General features: G+C 48.3%; 1 protein-coding gene across 5 annotated transcripts in view; it reads left to right on the top strand.

Moving 5' to 3' along the window:
* The window catches only part of RNF216 (ring finger protein 216), an 81788-nt gene that overhangs the window by 1323 nt on the left and 59083 nt on the right, over nt 1-21382 (top strand). For 3 of the 5 annotated variants that reach the window (XM_075436501.1, XM_075436499.1, XM_075436500.1), the window contains exons 2-5: nt 14711-14839; nt 15991-16124; nt 17200-18057; nt 19859-19935. In XM_075436501.1, the coding sequence (XP_075292616.1) occupies nt 14773-14839; nt 15991-16124; nt 17200-18057; nt 19859-19935 (1136 nt within the window). In that variant the 5' untranslated portion in view covers nt 14711-14772. Of the gene's footprint in view, nt 1-1371; nt 1605-9950; nt 9970-14710; nt 14840-15990; nt 16125-17199; nt 18058-19858; nt 19936-21382 lie in introns of those variants that run through there. The other 2 variants (XM_075436502.1, XM_075436503.1) reach the window with 2 other exon arrangements.

Raw genomic sequence — 21382 nt, 5'->3', positions numbered from 1 at the left:
TGCTCGTCAAGCAAGGTTCAGTCTCTCATGTGAAGTGTTGGTGTTCAGTCGCTGGTTTGAGGCCTCTGATGCTTTTCAAAAAAGCAAAGCTGGTGTTGCTGCTGTGCGGTTTTATTTCCACTATCGAGGCGTGATGCGGAGGGCCTGTAGCTGGGTTTTCGGTGTGCTTTTCACGGTATCTCTCCTTGTGTTTCTTTTCCAGCTTACTGACTGTTCTGCAGAACACCAGAGCCCTCTTGCTTTATTTTGAGCAGCGATCCTAAAAGCAGCGGCCAGTTGCCTTGGTGGCTGAGAGGCGCAGGCAGCGTTCATGCTAAGGCCTGGGAGCTGGTCACCATTTCTCTGTTCTGCTCTCTGGTGGCTGATTCCTCTTTCTTACAGTTCATGCTTTTTCGGTCGATGTACGCTGGAGCTGTTGCAGGTTTCCAGCGGCAGCGATGGAGGAGAAGGCGGCAGACGTCTCCTGTCAGGTGGACAGACTGGACTTTGCATGCTCAGTCATAAAGTGGCACCCTCCCGCTTCCAGAGAGGGTGGCATAAGAGCTTTTTTTCTCCAGCGACCTGTTTGGAAGGTGAGGGGGGACGTTGGAGACCCATCGTTCTGCAGACTCGGATCTCGAGCAGTTCTGGTACATCCCTGTGTGGGCATCGGGCCATAGGAGCGGGCAGCACAAACAGCCTGGTGGAACCTGGATTTTTTTTAGGACTAGTAGAATTGCAGGGGTAACTTTTAATGACAGAACTGTGGGATTCACGGCGTTAATGTGAGCTTTTCATTTCTAGGACAAATGCCATGCAAAATTTCCACTGCCTTACATCAGGCCGTTCGATATTGTAAACACAATAATAGATTTCATGTGCTGGGTGTCTGCGTGGTGGGACTAGATGTTAATGAACAATCATCTTGATGGGAGTTTGTGCCTGTAATGCCAAGACTTGGGAAGGGACTCGGACCCACTTCCCGAAGATCTGTTGAGGCGTTCAGCCCGCTTGGTAGTGCTGTGTTTTGGTAACGGGCCTTCTTCTGTCGCTTTTTCTTTCCTTCCCAGGATGTTTTCCTCTTGGCCTGGCTGCAGGCATCCTTCGTGGGCAGCTGCGTAAGTCGGGGCACAAGTAGCAGTTCCTGGAAGAGCAGCTGGGGCAGGCTTTACTGGTGATAAGGCGTGTGCTGGTTTCCAGTAGGGTGCTGGCAGCCCGTTCCTGGGCTGGTGTTTCAGAAGCTGCCTCGGAAGTCCAAATTCCTGGGTAGACCGAAGCTTTGTCTGCCTGAGAATGCAGTGGGCGTTACTGCCGCCGGCGAGCTGGGCTTGCTGGCATGCTGGCAGCCTGGCTTGTGCTTCGAGATTGGACACAAATCGTTGAAAAGTGCGGTGGCAGAAATAGGTGGAGCGAGCACACGACTCCGGTGACCTGGGCGCAGCTGGAGAGAGGCAGCGAGCTGTCTCTGGGGCCGGGAGCTGCTGAGCAAGGCGGAGGCACACAAACCCAAGAGCGACGAGATGTGGAGCCCTTCGGGTGGTTTTTTTAGTGCCTGCTGGAAGAAGCTCCCATTCACTAATTTGGAATGGGTGTCTTGTTTTTATTTATTTCTTTTTAAAGTCATTGTAAGTGGTTTACAGTGTCATAGCGCTGGCAGCTCGGCGCGGCGATGGGCGTCGGGGCTTGCTGCCGGCTGCATTCTTTCTGGGACAGTCAGAATTGCGCCGCTAATTCCTCTCATCAGAAGCTAGGCTGGCTTTTTTTTTTTTTGCACATGGGTTTGGTCTGGAGATATTTTAAGTCTCCATTTAAATTATTGAATTCAGGCATCTCCTTAACTACTTAAAGGAGAGGCACTAACAGTCTTGGAAGTCTGTGTGTGCCCTGAAATAGGAGTGTTGTGTGTTGCCCGCCTTGGTCAGTGGGTGGGCTTGTCAAGCTGCTCCGTGTAACTTTAGTTACTCCTAGTAGGATCTGTCCCTGGTGGGGTAGGTGCCTTTTGTACTACAGTGAGCAGTGGAAGGTGTGAAACGTGCAGCTGGCTTGGGACACTCGCTATCTTCCAGTAGCAGCCTGGGAGATAAGGCTGTTTGTGTACCGACGTGGTAGTTCCTGTGTTTGGAGCTGAGTAATGCACTGATCAGCGTTAGTCTGACGAGGAGCAGAGGAGTTTTGTTTCAAGCAGGTTACTGGGACAGAAATCTGGGAAATCTAGGGAGAGCTGGAAAAAAGAGAAAAAAGGCCACTTAGCAGTGTCCTGGTGGCTTGAATAAGTTATGCTTGCCAAAGCACTGAGATGTGAGATAAGGAGGAGTGTTCTGCTGAGCTGGGATAATCTCTCTCAGCAGCCTTCATGTGGCTTTTACAGAATTTAAGGTTTATTTTGGAATATCTCAGGAGTGATGTTTTTCCTTTGGGTCACCGCTTAAGAGCTCGTGTGGTTTTAAATTTGTAACGATCCTTGAGAAAGCTTAATTCCTGAGGACCAGAAATCGTATTCCTTCTGAGTGACACCTGGCTCCTATTTACCGGTGCTGCTGTGGTTCCTTCCGCATTCACGAGGGGAGCTGGCAGTGTCTGCTTAAGGGGAAAAAGCACTGGGCTTGGGGAAGGATTTCCAGCTGCGGCAGCTGCTACCCTGAGCCGCAGTGCCAGCTTGTAGTGTTCCTGACCCGGCTCGGGGGGAAATCAGTTAAAAGTGCAGCTTGCTTGCTGGTTTTGGGGGAGCCCGACTGCTTTGCTGATGTCAGTGGTGTCACTGGGTGACTTTCGGAGGCTGTCATCGGTACTCATAATGAGAAGCAAAGTCAATGAGCTGAAATAACTCTAGGAGCATTTGTAGGTGTCAGGGTGACCTGAAATGTTTTCAGTTGGCTTCTGAGGGGAAGCGCTGTATTGCTCACCCTCGGTCTGTGTACCTCTGTGAGGAGGCCAAGCTGGTTGCGTTATTTGCTTAAACATTTGGACAAGATCTGTAGAGGCATCATGTGATAGTACTCTGTAGTATGAGGTGATTTTGTACTAGTTAGAATCTTTGTTCAGGGAATACACGGATGGAAAATGGCCTCAAGTAATATGTTTTGTCTAAAGCCTTTCTCACACGAGGCTCCTGTACTGCGTTGTCGATGCTGATGTGCTCTTACCAGCTGTGGGCACTGCTATTGCTGTTGCTCGGTTGGAGACAGGAAGGCAGCAGTTGGCTTTTTGCAGCATTTGCAAAACCAGAGTTAGGAACAAATTTACACTTCTACGTGCAAATACCATCCTGAAGACATGACACATTTTTATGTTTGATGGAGATAGGAGGGAAACCTCTCTTACAGATCATTGTTTTGCTTGAAGATTCAGAGGTTCTCCTCCTCTGCTCTGCCCCATCTGCAGTACTGCGTCCAGTTCTGGGCTCCCCAGTTCAAGACAGGTGAGGAGCTACTGGAGAGAGTCCAGTGGAGGGCTACGAGGATACTGAGGGGACTGGAGCATCTCTCCTGCGAGGAAAGGCTGAGGGAGCTGGGCTTGTTCAGCCTGGAGAAGAGAAGGCTGAGAGGGGACCTTAGAAATGCTTATAAATATCTGCAGGGTGGGGGTCAGGAGGACGGGACCAGACTCTTTCCAGTGGTGCCCAGTGACAGGACAAGGGGCAATGGGCACAAACTGAAGCAGAGGAAGTTCTGTCTGAAAATGAGGAAGAACTTTTTCTATCTGAGGGTGACGGAGCCCTGGCCCAGGCTGCCCAGGGAGGCTGTGGAGTCTCCTTCTCTGGAGATATTCCAGACCCGCCTGGACGTGGTGCTGCGCAGCCTGCTCTGGGTGACCCTGCTTCGGCAGGGGGTTGGGCTGGGTGACCCACAGAAGTCCCTTCCAACCCCAAACATTCTGTGATTCCTGAAGGCCGGTAGCGGAAGGAGCGCTTACCCACATCCAAGTACCAAATGGTGTTGGATGAACATGGTCTGGTGGGACAGCAGAGTGAAACGGGCAGCGATGCTGCCTGGAAGACTTCCCTCCCCTCCCTGCTCTCACTGTAATGCAGTGTGAGGACGATGACAGCAGCAGCAGCGTAATGGGGAGGCAGGAAAAGAAGCTTTTTCTCCCTTGCAGGAAACGGGCAGCGTGGGGCATTTTGTACCTTGCCTGCTGGAAGGATTTCCAGCTGCAGATGAGCAAGGCTGGCAAGACCCGTTAGCATAATGAGTTCATGTCCTCTCTCCATATAAACCAGAATGCTCTTGTAGTGGCATGGGCTTCATTGTGTGTAAACTGGGAGGTGCCCTTGGAGCAGGCACGACTGGCACAGACCAGCTTGCGAGGGCTGGAACGCACCTCTGACTCTAACACAGCATCTGAAGAGTGCTCCTCGGCTTCGTGCTTTTGTGTTTGTTTAGCAGTTTGTGGCTGCTCTTACTGACCCTCTGTCCCAGCTGGTTAAATGATCTGTTTGATGTTGTGCTGTTGCAACACCCAGGAAAATAATTTATATTCTGCTATGTGAAGGCTGAGACAGTGTTGGACACTTGACTGTGATGACTAAGGGGTAGGCATGCAGATTTGCAGCCCAAAAACAGTTGTGTCATTAGCAAATGCTCTGCCTGCAGCCTGCGTGACCTCTTAGCTGTGGCCTGTAGTCCTTCTGGTAGTCTCGCGTAGGCAAAATATTTATTTTCATTAGGGTGAAATTGTTAGGTACCTTGCGGTCTCCTAAATCTGCATGACCGTGGACCCGGAGAATTAATGTGCAGTGCTTTTTTCCTTGCTTTTTAGCTGGCCAGCTGATCCCACACTCATTTGTGAACTTTAATAGGCTCAGAAAAGAGTAATGCTGGATGTGGAGCATCTCTAAATCTGGCCATGATCCAATTTCACTGATTTCAGTTCTGATGTAGTTGTACGCTTACCTCAAATACAACCTCTTTGCTTTTCTGCTATTTTAACATTCTGCTTAAGCCCTGCAGTAGCTGCTGCCACGTGGTGTGGATGAAGTCAGACCAGACAACTGTCCCGAGCCTGGAAAGCTGCCCTCGATTTCTGCTGCTCAGAGCCTGCGTGCTGGGCTGGAATCAGCTGGCTGCAAGGCGAAAGTGTGGCTGCAAACAAAACTAAACCAGGTTTTACGAAAGCCGTTGCTGGCTGGCGTGAAAAATCTTGTAACAACTGGACATCTGCAGTGCTTGAGCAGTAAGGCCATCCTTGGTGTTCTTCAGATGGGTTGGTGGCAATCCTTTGCGTGTAGCGGTTGTGGGGTGCAGTGGGCAGCTTTTTTAACTCTTTCCCGTAGGAACTGGTGCGGACGGTGGGCTTGCTGCTCACGTGTTGTACCTGCCTGTAAGATTTCATCGGTGTTTTACCCTCAGTACTGAAGGCAGTTGAAGGCTGGTTTTGCTGCAGGGTGAACCTGGCCCGTTGGCTCCGTGTGGCTCTAAGCTGACTCTTGTCTGTATTCAAGCCCTTCAACTGGATGTGTAAACGGATCTTTCACAGGCAGGGCTGGATCCTGGACTGGCAGCGCGCGTAGTTTGCATGCTAGTTGGGCGTCTTGGCTGGGGTTGCACAGTGTCAACTGTTAGGCTGCAGCTTAAGACCTTCTCCCTTCTTGCAGTCTGTTTTAGCCTCTGATTTCTGTTCTCCCAGTTATGCCATGGTGGATGTGTGAGGAGAGAAGGTATCTGATCTGAATCCTACAAAAAAAGTTTTCCGGGCCGTTTCTTTTCAAAGCTGTGACAAACGCTGGTGGAGCTCGGCGTGAGAGGAGCTGACAGGCTGTGGTGTGGGAATGTGTCCGTCTTAAGCAGGTATTGCAGTGAAACCCTTCCTAACGTGAAGCCACAGCTTCTGGCCACCACTGACCTTTGAAATCATGGCAAGTGCAGATGCTGAACGTGGCTCAAAGAAAGGGTACAGCCGTAATAACCGGAAGGTGTGACCTGTGAAGTCATTCTTTTTTTGAATTCCCTAGTTCTGGGATATTTGACACCTAGAATGGTTAGTGGCAAGCTTTTAAGTCGATACTTCTAAAAATGTGATGCAGATCGATGTAAAAACCTTTTTTGCTAAGGTGGGCTGCTGCAGTAAGTTGTTTGTTTTTCTTTTCCCTTCCGTGCCACCTCGAGGTCAAGTCTTGGCTTTTATATTGTCAGCAGCTTTGTGAAAAGAGGTGAGGTGTGCTCTGCAGACCACAGCCGTCCTTAAAAGCAAAGTTTCTTGCCATAGGTTCAGATCACATTTAAAATAGAATAAAATAAATTCCCTCTTCCTTTCCACATTTGCTCCTGGTGGTGCATTATGCTTTATTTCTGGAACACAACTTCTTAAGTGCAGCTTCAGTGTTTGCTTCCAGAGTTGGTCTGCTGGGCAGCAGCTTAACTTCTAGGATGCCATTGCAACCTATCAGTCCTTTGTGATGTTTAAAGTCCTCTGGCTGTTACTGCAACTAAAACCGACTCTTTGTGCTTTCCAGCCCTCTTGACTGTGGCCTGGTTAGTCTCTCGCTGCCGCTTTTAGCAGTGGTCTGCCGGCTGCGTGCAGCCTGTGTCTCTTCTCCTTGCTCCCCGTGCCCCCCGCAAGCAGGGCTGCGAGCGGAGCAGGCTGCTTGGCTGCGCGAGTGTCAGTGTCACAGCCTGGCAGGGTTACTCTGACCAGCAACCTTCAGCTCCTTTCTTCTGTTTCCTCTCCAGTGGAAAACAGTGCTGAGATGGTAACCTGAAAGCTCCTGAAGACGCGCAGCCAACTTGTGAAATAGCTGCTAAAAAGGTTGCACTTAGTTTTCTTTGTTCTGTTATGCCTTTTAAAGGTGACATTCAGGATCTCTTGAAAAAGGAAAGAAAAAAGGAGGAAAAAATATGAAGGATTTGGAGAGGAAATGCTGCGTCCTTTCTGCTGGAGAGCTCTGAAGTAGGAGTAGCAGCAGAGCACTCGCATACATCCTGGGGCACGTAGGGCATTTCTGTTCTTTTCTGTGTGGCTGCGGGGTTGATGGGGAGGAGAAGGCAGTTGCAATTAATGTTATGTAGAGCCCTGGCAGGTATGTGCAGTGCTGGGTGGCGTGTGGAGTCTGGCTCTCTGACACCCATGGGTTTGGTAACGGTGCTGCTCAGAGGAGGGAGCCTCTGCCCCTCCTCTTGGGATACACGTGAGTTCGGGGCAAGGAAACTGGAAGTAAAACTTGCTCTGGGAGCAGCGAAGCTGCAAATCACATGGTTTCACGTGCTCTTCCGTTCATCCCCGCCCTTATACCACAAAATCAGAACAAAACAGTCCTTTAAAATGATGGTTTGGGAGATAGGCTGCGTGCCCAAAGAGGTTGGCTTTGTGCGTATGTGCTGCTGTGGCTGAGCTGCCGGCATCTGAATTGGTGCTGGAACACAAAATGCCAAGCTGGCACCTATGTTTGCGATGTGGGAGGGAGGTTTTGGATTTTGGGGATTATCCAGTATGGTCTTGCACGTGCTGGGAGTCTGAGGCTGGCAGCACAGTACCCTTTACAGGAGCAGACTGCAAAGACGCCGCCTCACCCCTCAAAGCCTGGCGTTTTCATTTTGCTCTCACAATGAGCTACTCGAGACAATGGCAGTAACTCCCCTTTCCAACCAGGCTACTTAAATTTAACTTTTGGGTTTAGTGCTCAACTTGATAGGGGAGGCAAATGATGGATCCAGAGCCTCACCTCTTGAGCTGAGCGTGGGGCTTTTTGCATACATCAAAATTAACAGCATCATGCTGGTCAGAGAGATGTGATGATATGGAGTCCTGTTATTTAGCAGAAGAACTGATGAGGGTCGTGGGAAGGTACTGAAATGTCCAGCAGTTTACCTTGATGCCAGGCATCAGGGAATAGCTTGAAGGCAACAGAAGCTTTCAGCTGAGTTGAATGAGTAGTTGCCCACTTTTGGAAATCAAGTCCAGCTGTTTCCAAACAGTCTTAGTTTCAGAGAGGTACTCACAGAGCAGAAATGGGTTTCACTGGGAAAGCTGGTATCCTTGTAGCTGGCCGGGTGTTAGATGAATGAGATAAACCTGGATGGATTTCCTTCCTCTTCTGCTTTGCGTGAGGAGATGCAATAAAAATGGAGATTGGGTATTTAAAAAAAATTATGATTAAGTTATACTGTCATCTTAGTGGAATGTCAAACTGCAAGTGAGGTTGATTGGAAGTCCTGTGATCCACAGACAGTCAAGATGTTTCCTGTCAGTCCTAAATTGACTTGTGAAATGAGGAAAATAAAGTTAGGGATTTAAACCCAAGTAATCCCTAAAAATCTGCTCCATTAATTGCTCCTGACCAAGCAATTTTCACTAGACTGGAGCAGTGACACATAGATGCAGCTCGTACCCTGTTAATCCATAGCCAGTCTTCTCAAAGCATCTTCTGATGTGTTTTTGGTAACACTAACTGAGAATTGACTGTAAAAAAGCACAGCAGAGCTCTGCACGGGGCTGCAACCCATAGTCCTTGTTCTAGCTGCAAGCAGGGTTTTAATAAAGCTGGATAGCCCTGCGTTAGCGAGCTCGTACTTTGCTTCTCATCAATGTGGTGATCACTAAGCGCCCTGCAGTTACCAAGAGAGCTGGAATCAATGGTAAGCCTTGGTGGAAAGGGCATCGCCCGCTTCAGTGTGTGTTTCACAGCTTTTCTTTTTGGGTAAGAGAGGGTGAGGAATAGGGAACTTTGAGATAACCAGAAGTTGTGATTGCTGCCAGAGAAGCTTGAAGACTCCCTGTCCCTCTTGTCCAACTTCATACTGTTCTAGCCTGGAGCACTGCTCTGAAGCTGGGTATGATGCTGGGGTGGCTGCAGAAATGGTGGCCGCTCTTATGAGGTGCTTCTGGACAACGCATGTGTTGGCCAGCTTGTACGTGTGGGGAGGTAAACATTCAGTTTTGATTTACTTGCCACAAAATGCTGCTGGTGTTCTGTTGCCCTTATGGTTTGGTGTGACAATATCAGTTCTCTGGCTTTCTGCAGCAGGACTCTGTTACCTGGCTCTTAATGGAGGAAAAATTGTTCACTTCACCTTCTGTCCCTTGATCTGTCTCAGGTCTCAGGAATCCTGTCCTCTTACTAGAGGGCGTAAGTGTCTGTCTAAAATCCTTTGGCAAACCAAGCCAGCTGCTAAGGTCTTGTGAGGCATTTAGGGAGTGTTTTAAAACTTAGAAGCCAATTTTGTTATTGAATGATCTTCTGATACCTTTATCCTTCTCAGTACATGCTTCAGGTCCAAAAAGAGGTGCCAGAGCTATGTGGATGCAGGTGTCGTGAGTTTATCCCCATTTTGTGCTGCTTGGAGGAGCTTTGGTGTGGTATCTGTAGCTGGTCGTGCTGTTTTCTTAGCAGCAAACCGAGCTGCTGCTGGAAACAGCATGGTCTTGCTGCGAGCTCCTGTCTTCAGGAGGCCGGGGGAAAGGTTTTTGGGCTGGGGCCGAAGCTTTTGTTTTGGGGTGGTTTCCCACTTTTGCAGGAGCTGTGGGCAGGCCGGGGTGCAGACCCGCTCGGCAGAAGCCCTGCTCCCGGTCCGCGTTTTAACCTCTGGCTTTGCCCCGTTGCAAGGTGCGATGCAGTGGCAGCGACTGCCTTGAGATGCAGGTAGGACTCGTTTGGGCACAGTGGTTCTTGCTGGGCTTTGGGTCAGGGGATTTCTAATTTTTGCTCGGGATCATGCCGCTTGGCGCAATCAGCCACTCTTGAACTCTCCCTGCTTTTGCTGAGTGACTGGTACAAGGAGCAGCCCCCAGCAAATCAGGAACCCTTTGAAATGCTTTAATGCAATGCCTGACAGTAACTTGGGCTGGTCGATTTCCTTTCTGTTACGCTTTTTTTAAGGGTTGAATTTTTAGCTTTTCATTTTGCCGGTTGTCACAAGCCATGCATTATTTAAGCAGCTTCTCTTTGTTTTAGCAGCTTGAAATGAGCCAGGAATTCACCTTGCTTGCAGGCTACCAGCAGACACGTTTGCTACCCGCGGGCAGAAAGTAGGAGTTGATGCTCTCCCGTCAACGTAGGTGAGCAACAGTGGTGTTGCTGTGTGGGGGAGAGGCTAAATCACACAAGGATTTGATGTTGCTGACATCTCTTTCAAGTTACTCTTTTTTTCATTTTTTTTTTTCTTCCCTCCCTGGGTCGGTTGGGATTTCGATTCCTGCCCCCCCTGCAGTGCGTTCTGTCTAGTCCTGTTGCCTTGAGCTAGAGCCAGAAAAGAGCACTTTGAGCCTAGTCCCAGTTTGGGTATGTGGGAGTTCAAGATTTCAAATGGTGCAAGTAGAGGGGGGGAAAAACACATTACACTGTCTAGGAGGGGGGTCTCCCCTCGACTGTCGTTTTAAATTCCCACACCGACTGAAGATGCTCATTGCAGCGTGAATGCGAGGTGGGGGGAGCAGGTTTGAGTTCTGCTCCAATTGCTGCCGTCCAGAAACGCCTCCGTATACTGGGAGTTTAAATATACACACAGTACCGACGCTGGCTATTTTTAGGTTAGGCTAAAAATATGTAACGTGGTGTTCGCAGGGATTTTGAATGGGGTTTGGAAATCCTTGTGTAAGTGTTCTGTGTGCACCCGAGACCTGCTTCACCTCTCAGCAGCTGATCTGGCAACTGAGAGTAGTGGTTAGGACCAGTGGTTTTGCAGATTATATTTCTGCATGTATGAGAAGCTTGTTTGGAAAGTATATGTGACCTCAATTGTCAGCATGAGATCTGCTCAGTTCAGAGAACAGTTTTACCCAAGTCCCTGATGGTCTCTGGTTTTTCCAGTAGCTGTTCTATTAATGGGGGGTTCTCCTCTCAAGTTGCTGTAGGAAAAGCCTTGATGGGGAGGATTTTATCGCCTGTGCAGCGAAACAGCTTGGATGTGCAGAGTCATGAGTACGTGGAGTAGTGTGGAGAATGGAGGGGAGATTTGCTGGAACCACGTCTTCAGAGTGGCCATCTTCACTGCGCTGGTGGCTGCACAGTCGTGATGAGAGTTTTGTGTCGCCCTGGTGCTGTGTAGGGATTCAGGTCCCTTAGTCCAGTTTGGTGTGCTGTAGTGCAGGTAGGAGTTTTTATGAAAAAGAAAAAAAAAAAGCTTGCAAAGTGTGTATCTGCCTGCTGCCAGGTCTCTTTCTATTAAAACGGTTCTAGCATCCTGTCCTCGACTGTATTGCAAAAAAGCTGATGGTTGTGTTAGAGCTCAGTTATAGGAAGCCTTATTCTTTACCTACAAATAGGCACTGAAATCACTGAGGTGGTGTGAGATGGCTCCTCTCCATCTGCCTGCCTTGCTTTTTATGATGTTGTTTATGTAGGGCGAGACCCTAGGCTGGCTTTGATCTTGTTACTTCACGTTTTTGGCGGCCTAGTGCTATGAACATGAATAAACTTTCTTATTCATGCCACTAGATGGAACTGGCCCATGCTTATAGATATTTGTTTAAACTTGAGCTCTGCAGTGAGTATTGACAAAATGAGTTGTTAGCTCTCGGTGGAAGCTTGGCTTTTACCCTCAAAGCAGTGCTTTATTAAGCTGCTTGGGTTCTTATGCAGTGTGGTTTGAAATAGAAAAGTGGTAGTTTGTCAGTTCTTTCCACGCTTGCCTTTTTTTTGTTGCCTTGTCTGTGTATTACATTTAATGCTGTTTATTATATTCCTGCTTTTAAATTACTAGGAGTCTTTTGGTGATGTGTACACATCTTGTACAGGGGGGCAGGCACTCTGTAATCCCAGATTTAATTTCAGATTATTCCCTGTACCTCTATCTTGATGCTCAAGGTTGAAGTGTGCCGGTTTCTCTCTACAGGAACCAGCGTAGCCTAGGAGAACACGGTTTTAATGTTAGCCTTGTGACTTATCCCTCGCTCTTGGATGAGAACAACTGTGGTTTAGCCAACTTTGAACAAAGCACCGTTTGAGCTATGTGGGAGAAGATTTTTGTGCGTGTTCCGAGTGTTTGCGGTGTCGACCCACCCGCGTGTACACGCATACCCAGCTCTGCTAACACAGTGTGTGCCCCCGTAGAGGAGAAATGTCCAAGCCAGAAACGTCAGAGCAAATGTGAGCAGATACCTGTCTAGCCTCTGTCTGCACTGCTTGATGCTGAGGGCTGAGTTGTGGCCTTCACGAACGACCTTGTTCCTCCACAGCCACTCTTGGAGTGATCCTTCACCGTTTTTGCCTGCCAAGAGGTTCCTTCGTTGAGCGTGAGGCTGCTGAGGCGAGGCGAGCGCAGGCTACGCGGGGGTTGTTGGTGGTTGCAAGGAGTGCTTTGTAGGACCAGCCTGCTGGGAAGGAGAAGGGGTTGGCATGAGTATGTGAGCTGAAGAGGCCTGGGTGCCGCTCCTGGCTTTGCTGCTAGCCTGCGTGACAGCCTTGGCCACACTGGTCCTTCACATGTTTCCATTTCTCTATCTTTTAAATGGCAAGAAGCGTATTGATCTTGTTTTCTAAATTACTGGGGGAGCTAAGGGTGGAAGAATGCTATGCAGGAACTAGGTGGTAGCCATTCACGAGTGCAGGGAAAATACAACTGTAGTAAAGTGGCTGTGACCTTTGAAAAAGGACAGGATTTTTGCTCAGTATGCTTACAGTGACCCAGTTACTGAACTGCTGCTCCGGCACCTGTCTGCGACAGAGAACAGCACGTTCACGCCATTCTGGCAAATGAAGTAAGATTTGTTCTTCCTTGCTTCTAAGCAAGAACCTAGTGGAAACACTCCCAAAATCTTGCTTTTGAAGCATTTTCAAAGCATCAGTATGCCCGTGGTGCCCTTGGAGCTGCCAAGGGTTTGAGGTTTCATGGCTCAAACATAGGGGTAGTTGCATATTCATGGTCATGCTGGGTGGAGGGGGCCTCTGCCGTTCCCTAGCCCAGCGTCCCACTTGGGTTTGGACCATCACCAGTGCTGGCACCAGGTGAGCGTGGCTGTTTGTAGCCAAGCCTGGGAAACCTTTGCAGTGGAAGTTCGCTCCGGAGGAGGCTGCTTCAGGCACTGAGCTGTGCTGCTGGCACCCTTTGCATGTGCTAAGCATGCATCCTGCCCTGCAAACGGGAGGACGCTGCCGCCGTCCTCATCTATCCCGCTGCCCATGGTGCCAGGCTGTGGACCACGTCTGTGCCGGCTGCTCCGCAGGAGGCTGCAGCCCTGCCCCACGCTGGGCGACTCTCGGCGCTGCCGTGCAGAAGCGTGGCTTGGATTTTGACTTTAAGTGCTAATTTCTACTTCTTTATTTTTATTATTTTATCCTGTATGAAAATATTTTGAGGGTGGTAATGACTAGTTCCTTTGTCGGGGTGTGGATACGAGTACGTAGTATGCATCTGAGCTGATCTCTTCATTTTGCTGTCTTAGCTGCAAATCCTGTTCCCTGCAGAGGAGGTTAAGTGGAATTATTGAGGAGGAATTTATACTGCTCTTGTGTACTAGCAAACAGGATTTCATAGCAGGCCCACCATTTTCTTCCAACTTATGCATCAGTAAATATTTAATAACACAGATTCCTGCATGCTCTAATACGGAGATGAATACTTCTCAGTGAAAGACCTCCTTTCTCGTTCCAGTGATCAAATTGTGCTCAGAGTTCCCGTACGTATCCAGCTGCTCTGCGATAGCGGGAATTGAGAGCTGTAAGCTGACAGAGCGTAAAATGGAAACCTACTGTTCAGGTTGCAGCGATTTCTCTGATCTCCTAATCCTGTTCGGGAGCCTCCAGCCAGCTCGTTGCGCCTCTGAGAACAGGTGGGGGGAGCAAATTTTAGTCCCAAAAGCTCAGTCCTGTGAAGGACCCTGATCCCTGTCGTGCTCTCTTTTCGATTTGAGAGCAGGTTGGAAGTTGCACCAAACCCTCATGGAGGAGGGGATGTGTCATAAATCAGGGAGGTCTCTTCTTTAAAATAGCAGATGACGGCAAGAAAGTGTGCTCTGTGAATGTTAACTTGTTCCTGTGCGGGTTCACAGCGCAGGCACCAAACGTACACATATGTACTACCCTGCTTCCTTCCGCCGTGTCAGCAGCACGGACGTGGTGGAAGTGAGCTCAGAACAGCTCTGGTCCTGCAGAAGTTGCGCCTTGGCTGGACAGCACTCGAGGGAGTTCAGGATTTGATGCTGGTGTCTCCATTCCAGCGGCGTGGCTCGCTCATGGTTCAGCTCCTCAGCAGCTGGGCTCACAGGTCTGACCCATAATACTGGCTGCTCACCTCAGTGCCAGCGTTGCTGCAGCCCTTCTGCGTGGTGTGACTTCATGGCATGAAGTGTGATAGAGAATGGTTGTAATGACATCAACTGTTGCGTTGGAGATGCAGGCTTACACGGCGTTGCCCGGTGGCAGCTCAGGCAAGTGGCTTTTGTGCCTCTTACTGGCAGATGAGGGTAGAAACACCGCCATGTGAGCTGATGTATCAGGTTTTTGACTTCTTGGAAACAGAAGATCCACATACGAGAAGGGTTTGAGTCCTGGCTGGACAGAACTGTATCTCCTCCCTTTTTCTGCGATTGCATGGCTATAAGCATCTTTATGTCTTCTCCAGAGAGGCTTCTTGGGCCTGATTACACTCTTCAGCCGGCTGTCTTAACTGTTGAAACAGAAGGTAGCAGAAACATGTCTGGTTTTAGGCACTGAGAAGATGATAAGAAAAAAATATTCTCATGGAGAGGTTGTGCTGGTGGAGCCAGGAGAATCTCCAAAATGAGCTAGCGGCTTAGCTTGGTAAAGCGCGGTTAAGGTGCTGCTGAGTTTGCCTGACTCTGCTGGATTTTTGTCTTCTAGTGCCTCATCTGAGCCTGACTGCCATGCCTGGGCATTGACACTTTGGAGTACAGCTGTTGAAAATGGCAGAGAGAGGTGGGAATGAAGAAGTAATTAAACTGAACAGCTTCCGTAGTCACAGAGGGAAAGGTGAGTACCCAGTTGTGCCCGTTTCTGAGACTCTCTTTAAGAGACTCTGCTTACAAGCAGCAGGATTCGTGGATACTGAACTTGCAAGCGTGCTGTTAGTGGGAGCCTGCTGGTGGTCTGTTTTGCCGTGTCATACGCTGCTCTGTTGCGCTTACTTCGCAGCCACCTGTAGAGAATTCTCTCTTCTTGTGCTGACACGCAAAATATTTGGCTCTTCCTCGTGTGGTGCTGCCTCAAGGCAGATGGTGAACTTCTTGGGGACGCCATGTTACCGTGTTCCACCTTTCTGAGGACCTCGTAGCGGAGAGGCTGGCTTTGCATTCGTCTCCTCGTAGGGCTGTACGCATTGGCATCCGTTCCTGCGAGAGTGGAATGCAAAAGGATGCTTCTGCGTATGCCTGAAAGGTGATAAATGAATATCATGAGTACTTATGCTAAAGTATAAGCCAAAACGCTCTGTCAGATCGTGGGGAAACAAGGTGGTGTGGTATCTCTGCAGTACAGAAACCCTCTGTTTCTGGCTGGAGTGTCTCTCCTGAGTTCCAGCAGCTGTGCTCAATAGTGTCTGTATTCCACTCTTGACAAGCCTTGATGGACAAGGTTATCATCTAATAACAGGATATCTTCTGCACCCATAGTCAGGGGCCCTATCGCAGTCTTCCATAAGGTGCTCCTGCAAAGTCACGCTCTTTTGGAAGAGGCCGAATTACCCAGGGAACCTTATCTATCTTCTAGAATGCACTACACATTAATAAAAGAAAATGTCTCGTCCCTGAGATGCTGAATGCTCAGGACTTGTCTGCAAAAATTAGGAAGCACTCTGTATGTGGCTTGTTCAGAATAATTTTTGTAGCAGCTTGAAGTTTGGGCTAGAAGAATCTCTGTGTAAGTGTCCTGTGAGTGACTGCTTCGTGCAGGTGCTGTTGTGGTCTTCCCAGCTACGGTTTGTGCAGGAGTTCTGCTGGGAGGGCGGAGGGAGGTAGGAGTGGCTGTAACAGTACCTTGCTGAGGAACCGGTGACCTTTGAGCGCTTCTTCCCTGTTGCTGCAATGCAAGTGTGAAGATTGCATTTTCAGATATTTTGGTGCTTGTGCCCTGTAATTTCAGTTATTTACCTTTAGCAAATAGCTAACTTTACTTACTTACTACAGACTGGATAAACCGCAGGGACGAAGGTCTTATCACGATATCGGATTCCTCGGATGAAGAATTGCCTTTGTTGCTGGAAACGCCAGCAGAGCAGCAGCACGAGGAAGACGACGATGATGTAGTCATCTTGGCAGAGGTAATTTTTCATCCTTGTGGTTGCCCTGCTTTATTCATGGCCTTCATGGCCAACTCTTGTGCAAATATCTGATGCATTCCTTTGAGAGTATTGTCTGGTGACAGTAATTTACTTAGGATGTCTGAAATTAATGTTGAAGTGATGGCATTTTGCTGGCTTTAAGTGTTTAATCATAGTCTGGGTACTGGAGGGGAGAACTCGACTGTAAACTGCATTGTAGTTAAAGTTCTACTTAACGAAGGCTGTAGCTTCCGTAAAGTTATCTGTGTAAATCCAGACAGGTGGAGTGCTTTGTAAGAGGACTTGATCTTCCTTGGAAGGCGGGTTTTCAAAATGTGCTTTGTTTGACCTTGTGTACTTTATATTGCTCTGTGCTGTTTGGATTCTTGTTGAGCTTTTGCAGGCACTTCCATTTTTGCAGTTTTACAAAGCCAACCCACCTGATAGATCTCTTTCTGCTGGCACAGGCAGTCACACAGAGGAGGGCCGAAGGCTTTAGCTTACCCTGATTATTTTAAGTGTCTAATTTCATATCTAAGCTGTATTAAGTATATATTCCACTCTTCTGTTAAAGTAACTAGAGGCATTGAGAAAATGGGTTGCAAAGCTGACCTTTGGTTTCTTAGTTGAGAACAGTAGCAGAGAATTTTCAAACTCTGTTGGCTGACAGCAGTCCTAGCCTGCCAGAAGCAAGAACAAGGCCAGAGGTTAACGGTTTTGAGCTTTGGTTCCTGCTGCCTGTTTAAATAAATGGGTGAGAATGCAAATATGCCACCAATTAGTTCCTCTTTTACAGACTGTTTTCCTGGGAGGGAGGTAGGGACTGGTGTGAGCTCAGGAAATTGTTCCAGTGTGAGAGTCCTGTGCATCCCCAGTTCTCTTAGCACCTGGGGACAGACTGAGGATGGAGTTCAGTAAACAAAGATCCTGTGGGTTGCAGCTGCGTGCACCTTGCTAAACAGACTTTTCATCTGTTTCCCATCAGAAATGTGATTAGATGCAAAAGATCACCTGGAGCAAGGATTCTGACATGCAGACAAGAACTCCTACTTACTCTTGTCTGTCTTCTTTTTAGACACCAAAGCATCAGCAGCTTCTGCGTCCCAATGTCATCAGACCTGCTGCTCAATGGCAGGGTGCAAACACTGTGGCAGAAGGAGGATCTAAAAGTGCTGTTGGGCCCTTGAGGAGTGTATATCTGCAAGATGAGACCTCAGCTCTGCTGTGCCAGGGAGACCAGTATAATCACATGGTGGAGAGCAGTGCTGGACCAAGCAGGGATGACAATATGAACTTTGCCTTGCAGCAGCCTAGACCATCTGAGCTTAATGGCCCCAGGTTTGAACTTACAAGTAACCAGGAGCCTGGCCCAAATTTGCTTCCAGCAATAAAGATGAGTCCACAGCCTGTTGTTAACAGAGAAATCACTAGTCTGGAGAAAGCAGAGCTTCCACCGCAACAGGAGGAAAAGGTGGAAACCCAGGGGTGGCGAGGAGAGGAGCTGGAGCCAGAGCAAAACCTCAGAGGAACAGCTGCTGCGACTACCACAGGCCAGGAGCTCCATGAGAGCAGCCAGCGGGATCACCCACACTTCCAGCCATCGGAAGGCGAGCCATGTGCTGTAGTAAATGGTTGTGCTCCTCAGCAAGGGCAGCCTGAAGCAGATCCAGGATCTTTGAGGGCATATGGAGAAGAGGCTCCTGGGCCAGCCTTCCCCCGACCTGAGCCACAGCAGGATGGGATCCCAGGTCCAGCTTCACCCCAGCCGGCACATCCACCAGAAGAAACTGGTCAGCAGGCAGCGATAGACAATGAACAGCCAGGTCCAGCATTCCCTGCCCAGGGCTCTCAGGAGCTTGGCTCTAGTAATGTGCCAGAACAAGGAGCTGCCGGGCAGGACCAAGACCTCACTGCGCTGCTCATCAGAGAGACAGTAAGTATTCCCAGGGCTTGTTTGCCATCAGTGTGCATGTTATTTTCAGACAAGCTTTTCCAGCTGTGTAGTGTTTTACATTCTCACAGCACAGCCCTGTTGACTTCAGCTGCAAATCCTCTTTATTTTAAATGACTCAGCTATGCATCAGGTGAGGAGCATCCAGTGAACTGTCTTGGAAAACTTTGGGGTGAAAGACTAATGCCAACACTATAGCAGAAGTGGTAAGAAGATGTGAATCTTGAGGACACTGTTTGCTTTGGGGTGGGCTCTTGGCCAGAGAGATCTGGCAGAACTGACAGCACGATCACAGGGTGAGGTGGAATAACATGGGTCTGTTCCCTCAAAGACTGCTGCCCTCTCAGTTCTGCTAGTTTGTTCTTGTCTGGCTGATTCTTGACTCAGCTCTGTAGAGCTGCTTTAGGAACTGATGTAGAGCTAAATGAGCAAGACTGAGACACAAAACAGTGGCAGAGAGATTAGAGGGTGGGGTGTAGAGAAGGCTTAGAGACACGTGGCTGAGAGCCATGATCTTTCAGCTGGCTCTCTGAAATAGTTTGGTCCATGGCCATGTTAAGGCCACCATAGTGGGCAGGGGTAATGGTTGCCTTGCAGTGTGGGTTTCCAGGCAGTAGCCCTGAGGGATTACTGGGTAAGCAGTGTGAAGACACGTGTATGTTAACTCCACGTGCTCCTGTCTGACTCTGTGTGTGAAGCTCAGCATGAGGGGCACTAGCTACAAGAACTGAACCACCAGGAAGGGTACTCCTTAACCTTTGGTATGTTCAGCAGCTTGAGCAACATGGTATATATTTAAAAAAAAAAAAAGAAAAAAATATGGTGATACTACACATGTCTAATGTTTTGTCCTCCAGTGTACACTCCTGCCCTGGACTGCTAGGGAGGAAGGGTCTCTCCTGATGCCTTGTGGAATAGTTTTTTGCAAACAAGTCTGTTTTACTGCATCTGTGTCTAACGCTGCCCCCTCCCCAGCCCTTCCAAGTCTTCCCTCTGCATCCTGTATCTGATTTTGTTTGGGAAAACTGGGGCTGAGGAAAGTATTCTTGAAGTAGCAGTCCAACAGAATTCAGTTCTTTTCAAGTAACACCATGTTGGTCTGTGACTTGCTTTGGGATGCTCAGGTAGATACTCCTGCATTGTCAGGGTTGCTTGACAGCCCTGACCAGTTCAGTCTTGCAAAGCAAAATGTGATATGGTGCAATTGATTGCAATACCTGTCCAGAAACCCAACAAGAGAGAGCAGCAAAGCGTCCTCTTTGCTACGTGGCTAATGCTGGGAGAGCTTTCACAGAAATGCCAGTAAAGGTTTGCTGTCTGTACTGATCTCGTTGCTGGGGGCGGTGCTTTGGGTGGATATACGTACTGTTGGGTTTTTTCCTTTTGCTTTGGAATGTTGTATTTCAGCACACAACCTGGAACTCCTTAATCTTCTGTCTGAAGGTAAATATTAGCTTTGTTTGTGTTGTAGATCATACCTATGTACCTCTCCTCTTTGTATCCAGCCTGAATTGCTCGTTAGGCCAGCTGCTCATGGCCATTCACACCACTACCTGTACTCTTTTTGTGAGAAAGAGCTGTTGCCAGTCAACCTGTGGAGCAAAGGAAAGCCAGCAGCTTGGCAGTATCCAGACTGGATGGATATAAATGGTTCTCTGTTTTGGCCCTTGTCTCAGGAGCGTGCTAGATAATTACCTATAAATCCCTGTCGTTGGTGCTGTTGCTGGGATGTGCTACACAGCTCCTCTAACACCTACGTAACCTTTAGCTTTCCCTACTGTAGGAAGCAAGATTCCCAGACGTGAGGAGGGAATATATTGAAGAGCTGATCAGCGTGAAGAACTGCGATGACTTAAATGTGTAAGTATAGAGCTAAGAGCCAGGGTATCATACAGCAGTCTGGCTGCAGGCACATTTCCATTTCCCCACCTGCTAATGCTGCTGTTCTAGAGCATATCGAGGCTGGGAGTCAGCACTGCATTGATAGTGCCAAAGAGCAGCAATGCTTTTTTTTTTTTTTTCTTCTAATAGAGCTTTTCTTAAATCCTTGCTAATTCTGACATTGTGCTGTAGCTTCTCTGCTTTTAAGATCATTTGCTTATTTAAAGATATTACATAGAATTTCCTCATAACTATTGCTAGGGTTCTTAAAAAGGGTGTCAGGATTAAGGTATTGAGACGATTTCTATAAAAAGTAGTACAGACGTGGGTTGGTGAGTTTTGAGTTGGAGAAAATAGTTTCCTACCTCTTGATTTCACTGGCTTTTGACTTCTCCCAGGTAAAGCTGACACTGTTTTAAACTCCCTTATTTAGTGTCATGATGTTGGCTTCTATCCCCTTTGTGTAATCACGTAGCAGTGGTGCTGTTTGAGTTCTCCCACATCACTTTTTGCCGACAGAATAGAGCAAATGCATTTAAGGGCAGGTAGGGCTGATTCTAGGTATCTGTTGATTGACTGATTTTGGTCAAACTGAGCAGAAGTGTGAGCCAAGAAGGGAAGTAAAAGCAGTGGAAAAGCAGCATGAGGACTGTTGCTTTCCCAGTTGTGTTAGAAGCTCGAGAATACCTTAGTGTTCATTGTGCTTGATATCTCTGGGAGTCGGATTAGAATCAAAAGTGTAAAAAAAGTCGTTAACCTTATTGATAAGTTGCATCATCTCCCTACCCTTGTGGGTAAAGCTTACACAGCTGAGGAGTGAAGGATTGTGTGTGTTGGCACCAACAACACAGAGGGGAGAGTGGTTTGAAGCAAATAGCTTGTGACTTGTGTCTCATGCTAGGTCGCCCCTCTCTGTAGCTGTCACTGCTGTCTCAAACATGTTGGAACTAGTTGTTACGTGATACAGGAATGAAGAATAGGTGTTGGTTGCCAGATTATTCACTATCTTGTATGAATCCGATGCCCTTTCCGGTTAACTAGGGCACTAATTAAGCAATATTGAAGTGCGTGAGACACGGAATTAGTTATTGGATCATAAAGAAGTTAACTGGCGAGGAACTAAGGATGATCCCATCCCCTGGGCATTGTTTTCCTATTTGGTTGCCTTTGCCTGTGTTGTGAAGTGGTGTCTCCAAAGTAGGACTTCTTAATTAGAAAATCATCACCTTGTAACTGCTTTCTTGTCTTTCAAAAGTGCTTTCCATGCAGTGGTGACGTGGTCAGCGTGAGAGAAACGCACCGTGTACTTGGTGCACCTCGGCGTGGATGGTTGCATTGGGAGTGTAGAAGACCGGTAGGGCCATTCCTCAGGGCGATCGGGCCGTTGAAATTTGGTATCTGGCAGCAGGACCCTCTCACAGATTGT

The sequence above is a fragment of the Opisthocomus hoazin genome, chromosome 15, assembly GCF_030867145.1.
Source record: "Opisthocomus hoazin isolate bOpiHoa1 chromosome 15, bOpiHoa1.hap1, whole genome shotgun sequence".
Taxonomy (NCBI): Eukaryota; Metazoa; Chordata; class Aves; order Opisthocomiformes; family Opisthocomidae; genus Opisthocomus; species Opisthocomus hoazin.
This window is presented reverse-complemented; position numbering and strand designations above follow the sequence as displayed.